The following is a 6127-nucleotide window of genomic DNA, read 5'->3' on the forward strand; positions in this document are numbered from 1 at the left end:
GTTTATTATTTTCATCACTGAGTGCGAACATAATGTGCAGTATGAATAAAGAATATTATGATTGCATTGTTCACAAAGCACGCACTTCAATTTAAGTAACTATATTCATGCTTTTCTGGATTTTTTGTAAACTTGCTAAAACAAATGTGTTTGTGTATTAAAATGATAAACAGTACTGAGTACAGATCATTTCAGAGAAGTGTAAACTGAACAGTGCAAAATAGTTAGAATATCTGTGGCATGAAATAACAGACGCCTCTAGCCCCGCCCACATCCTCTAGCACAGAGAGTGGTCGACTGTTCACTACAATCATTTATCACTGACTTTGTTCATTTGTCACTCATGGAGTTTTTCATTTTGGCTCTGAACCCTGTCTGAGTGTCCAGTGTGGATTATGCTAACTGCTACATGTTAGCATTGATATGTTTGCTGCTACATGTTAGCATTGATATGCTAGCTGCTACATGTTTAGCATTGATATGCTAGCTGCTACATGTTTAGCATTGATATGCTAGCTGCTACATGTTTAGCATTGATATGCTAGCTGCTACATGTTTAGCATTGATATGTTAGCTGATAGATGTTTAGTATTGAGGTGGTAGTCGAGGCTAGAAGAACTCCGGTAATAGGCAAACTCGCACAATTTGCACACAACTGGGCTTTTGTTTTTCATTCAGTGTTTTTATTTAAACTACAATTTACGCCCACAAAACACACCAACTTCTCCTTGAATTCTGTTGTGTTGTAGTCTGTGCATCAGTATTGTGAATATACCGGGAACTCGTGCAATGAGAAAGGAGTGGACGGAGTGGCTGGATGAGTGGACAAACAAAGAGATTAACTGCGTTATATTGTTTTATGTTTTTTTTTTCTGTAGTTAATGGCAATTTATCACACTCACATTTATATAAACACATACTGATGATACATTATTAAATCACTTCAAAACAAACAGTGAAAAAGTTTTTTGGAAAGCTGTTGGCGTGTACACGTGTAAATGTTTACACGCTAGCGTCTTTATGAAAAACATTTTTATAAGATGGAAGCATTCTGTGTCAGAACTTTACATGAGGACTAATCAAGGAATGCATATGACAATATATTGGTCCGATATAAATCGGCGGAATGACCGATATCGATACTTAATTTTCGAGCTGATATCAGCCGATACAATGATGGGCCGATGATATCGTGCATCACTAGTTTTCTAAAGTATTTAACTGTAGGTTATACAGAGGATGTGGTCTGAGGGATTCATCTTGATTCTTCTACTTTATTCAGTCTACGTGTTTGTTTTTTGCATGTCCATCACACGGAGCAACTATTGTGTAACGTAGGTGTAGAAAAAACAACCATGTTTTTGGTTGTTTCAGAGCCCTGGAGACGAACAAATACAACCACATCACAGCAACATACTTCCTGCTAGCAGAGAGGATCCTGAGGGAGAAGCAGGAGAAGGAGGTCCAGACCAGATCCTCCAGCCCCTCCAACATCAAGGCCCACTTCAGGTTAGACTGAATCTACTATCACTGCTCAGATGGTCTGTTGCTGCTGAATGGACTGGGCTCTGGGACTTTGTTCCTAAGATCTGATTAAAATCAACAGTAGCAGGATTGATACCAACCCAGAAATCCTTGTTACCTAAACCAATGATGGAGTCACAAACTAGAGCCTCTCCTGGTTAAATCAGATTGATAGTTTGTAACCTTCTATAATGTGTAATGAAAACAATCTTTAACAATATGTAAATAAAGAAAAAGTAAAAGCAGTTTGTTTCACATTACAAATGTTCAAATCCCAGCAGAGTAAACGTTGTACTTGTTGACCGGTCTTTCCAGGCAGTCCTGGCCCTCCAGGATGGACATGCACCAGGACATCGAGGATAGCCTGGCATCTTCCTCCATGTCCCACGCCGGAGGCTCCCAGTCTCCTGCTCGTAGCACTGAGAGCCTGCTCAACGGCCACCGCTCCAAAGGCCTGATGGAGCTCCCTCGCAGAGAAGAAGCCATGGTGACGGACTCTGTTAGACCACAGACCCAGGTTTGTCATTACAAACACCTACAACCAATAGTCCATAGGTAATCTTCTTCTTTCTTCTCTGAGCGCTAAAGAAGAGTTTTTTCAGAGCTTTAATGTGATTGGTCCATCAATGAGTTGCGCTCTTGTCCCTCTCTTCCAGGCGGTGGTTGCTGCGGCCTCTTCAGGACCTGTTGCTGCTGAAGGCACCAGGAGCTCAGCAGCAGCCAATCAGAGAGCCTGTTTGTTCAGGTCAGACTCACATCACTTTTCTTCTGTTGGTTCATCCAATGGTTTCCAAACATCACACGTCCTGTTCTCTCTGTTAGGTTGGAGGAGGATGATGAGGAGGAGGAAGAGCAGGACCCTTCCCCCCTGCCGACCCAGGTCATCCTGCGCCGTAAGCCGCTGTCCATCACCAATCGCCTCACCTCCAGGAAGAGCGCCCCGGTGCTCAACCAGATCTTCGAGGAGGGCGAGTCAGACGACGACTTTGACATGGACGAAGGTCTCCCTCCAAAACTCAGCCGCCTCAAGATGAGCATGGCGGGCGCCCCCCCCTCAGGCGCACAGGCCTCGTCGTCGTCGCCCAGCTCCACGCAGAAGCGTTACCACCGGAGGAAAAGCCAGGGGCGGGGCTCGTCCTGCTCCAGCTCTGAGACCAGCGACGATGACTCTGAGAGTCACCGCCGGCGTTTGGACAAAGACTCTGGTTTCAGCTACAGCTGGAACCGCAGGGACAGCAGCGAGGGGCCCCCGGGCAGCGAGGGGCCGCCAGGGAACGGGGGTGGGAGCAGCTCAGGGCAGGGCAAGCCTCCCGCCGAAGGGGGCGGGGGCTCCTCGGGCCCCGACAAAGGGGGGCCGCCCGCTGAGGGCGGGGGTAGCGGTGGAGGGAGTGGGGGCGGAGGACAAAACAGCCCCTCCACCTGTTGTAACAACAGCAGCAACACTAGCCCCACCCTCTGCTCGCTGTCACGCTCCACCCACGCCATAAGCTGCAGCTCAGAGCTGATGGAAAGCCTCAAGCTGATGAGCCTCTGCCTCAGTGGGCGGAGTCACCCAGGGGGTGGAGCTGCAGCGTTCCTCATCGACCCGCACAGCCTATCAGGAGGAAGCGTGAAAATCCAGGAGAAATCCTCCTGGAGGATGTGCATCAGCTCCAGTGCCGCCACGCACCAGCGTAAAGCTGCCGCGCACGGCCCCAACATGGCCCCGGGCGGCGCCCTGAAGAAGCGAGTGATCCAACTACCTCTGTGTGAGAAAACCATCTCTGTCAATATCCAGCGGGGGGGCGGCCCTGCAGCACCCCCCACCTGCTGCCAGGTCATCTGAAGAAGAAGAAGCACTTTCAGCGTCTGAAGGAGATCTGAGCTCACAGCGACTGTTTGGACTATCAGAACCATCAGAACCATTGGAACTATCAGAACCATCGGAACCATTGGAACTATCAGAACCATCGGAAGGGGGCTGAACAGAAAACGTTTGGGAACCACTGCTGTAATCCATGTTCCTGTTCTATCTCAAATAATAAATACTGAGCATTCAAAGTGTTAGCTTAGCATCGCTGCTGAATGCTGTGAGGTTAGTGATGGCATCACTCTGATCACCCCCTAGTGGTCGATGGAAGCGATACATAGTACTTAATAATAATAATAGTGACAGCGATGATTCCTTCTTTCCGCAGGAACAAAGGCACTCCTTACACGACCCTGTTGTGTAGAACAGCACTGAACGACTTCTTGTTGTCGTCACGTTTCCACAGTCGAGCCAAACATGTCAGGTGAGCTTAGATCTTTGGGGGCGGAGTCTTAAACATGAAACCAATCAGCTGATGTTTGGTTGTGTCCCAGTGTCTCCCTCTGCAGGTGGCTCAGTGCCACTTTACTGCTGATCTTTTTTAAATTCAAAGCTGACTGAGGGTGCACGAGCAAAACATGGCTGTAAATACGGTGTGATGAGAATTTATTTTTGAAAACTTGTACATTTATTTTTCTCGTTAGTTCAATAAGAAGTGTGTGTGCGTTAAAAAGCCTTTAAAAGATAAGCTGATGACGTCCTGAAGGGCTGCTGTCCTGAAGAACTCTTAATTTCAACAATAATTCTCAGACCTTTATTTATTTATTCAGGATGAAAGTCTTTTATTGTTTATTTTAAACATTAGCTTCAAGCTACGCTCAGAATCTCTTTCCTGGTTAATCCTCATATTAGAACAGGATAAATAAGTCACTGCTGAACGTTTACTGAAACTTACCTTTCAAAGTGAGAAATGCATTTATAGTGAAAGTCGGGGTTCTCTACTTAAAGTAGGGGTTCTCAACCTTGGGGTCGGAACCCCATTTGGGGTCACGAGACACTGGGAAGGGGTTACAGCTGCCTTCAAGAAACAGAATATTTTTTTGAACAATTTGAGCCCATTTTTGCTTATTTTTACAATTTTTATGCAACTACACAAAACTTGCCATATTATAGCCTATTTTCATAACTTTTTATTGCCATATTTTTGCTACATTACTCATTTCATCAAATTTAAATGCCTTCTCTGCACTTTTTTTAGACTTCAAAGACATTATTGGTGCTTATAAACCCTTTTCTCACCTATTGTTGCATATGTTGACCCATTATTGTCACTTTTAACCTCTTTTAACCATATTTCATGCTTATTTTTTTGCCATGTTTTACTATATTCACAATTTAGTCATTCCCATTATTTGCTGGTTTAAACTAAATGTTCATGTCTATGTTCAACCACCTTCAGGTACTGTGTGGGTCCCCGGTCTCCGAAACCTTTATTTTTAAGTCGTGGGCTGAGAAGGTTGAGAACCACTGACTTAAAGAAATGTATTAAAATCATGGAATAACCTAAATGTTGGGTTTCAGCTTAAATATTTGTTCCATTCAAAGATGACACAATGTGTACAAATGTCCGACAGTTGATGTTTACTGTAGTAATAATGATGGAGCAGGCAGGACAGTCGCCCTCCAGGACATGGCTTGTATGAAGGTCAGTGCACGACGGGCATTGGATGAAAAGCTTCAGGAAGGGCTCGGAGCTCAAAGATTAACATTTGAGGTAAAGTCAGATTAGAAATCTATTTTTCTTTGTTGTGTGCATTTTCTTTGACTGTAAATAAAGTTGTAGATATGGTGCTCTTACTGACTGTGCAGTGGGCGGAGCCTCCCCCCCAGCTGAGGGAGGGGGGACGGCTTCTGTCCTCATGTCGTCCTAACTGTTCACGGTAAAAGACGTGCATGTGTTTCAATGTTTGGGAGACGAATGTTTACTGGACCAAAAAGAAGCAGCAGACAGACGAGTGTTCAGTGTGTTATTCTGTAGTTACCTGTTGTCACACGTTATATATATCTATGGTAATGTACCCAAATAAACCGTGGAATACTGTCTCATACCTCTGGCTCCACGACTATTTCTTCCTCTTTAATAGTCTATCCTTTTTTAGGGCCTGTACTACGAAGCTGCATTTCCTGTTATAGTGCTAACTTCCAGGATTTATTCTGGGTGTGCTGTACTGGGCGACCGTGGCTCAGGTGGTAGTGGTTCGTCTTCTGATCGAGAGGTTGGGGGTTCGATCCCAGTACCTGACTATGTGTCGAAGTGTCCTTGGGCAAGACACTGAACCCTAAGTTGCTCTCAGTGCTCGACCAGTCCTGTCCCACTGGTGTGTGAATGTGAGAGTGATTGGGTGAATGAGCTGATATGTAAAGCGCTTTGGGACTGCTTCCGTGTGGTGATAAAGCGCTATATAAAATCAAGTCCATTTACCATTTACTACGACACTGGTTAACTTTTTATCGGGTAAATCACCATGGTAACTTAGGCTGAACACCTAACATGCTCGTTTAATTGTTTTAAAAGATAGACAAAGAGGAGGCTGCATAGATACAGATATTTTATTGACTTTATTGATCCTTTGGGAAGACTCCTTCAGGGAAATTAAGCTTCCAGCAGCATAAAAAAACAGCAAACAGATCAATACATCAAAATAAGTTTATGCTCTAAAGTTTGTAACGTTGTTGCATTGCATTGTGGGATATGGAGTCCCATAGACGGATGCATAGATTTTAAATTTTCACTGGTAAATGTAAGGGTGTAAG

At 44.8% G+C, this 6127-nt stretch overlaps 1 protein-coding gene across 1 annotated transcript in view; it reads left to right on the forward strand.

Annotated features, from left to right (window-relative positions):
* snrka (SNF related kinase a) overlaps positions 1-4446 on the forward strand; it is a 38185-nt gene extending 33739 nt beyond the window's left edge. Inside the window, exons 5-8 of the mRNA XM_028471110.1 lie at positions 1375-1509; positions 1840-2041; positions 2181-2269; positions 2347-4446. Of these exons, the coding sequence (XP_028326911.1) occupies positions 1375-1509; positions 1840-2041; positions 2181-2269; positions 2347-3349 (1429 nt within the window). The 3' untranslated portion in view covers positions 3350-4446. The remainder of the gene's footprint in view (positions 1-1374; positions 1510-1839; positions 2042-2180; positions 2270-2346) is intronic.
* Positions 4447-6127: the final 1681 nt, after the last annotated feature.

Source organism: Gouania willdenowi, chromosome 16 (genome assembly GCF_900634775.1).
Source record: "Gouania willdenowi chromosome 16, fGouWil2.1, whole genome shotgun sequence".
Lineage (NCBI taxonomy): Eukaryota > Metazoa > Chordata > Actinopteri > Blenniiformes > Gobiesocidae > Gouania > Gouania willdenowi.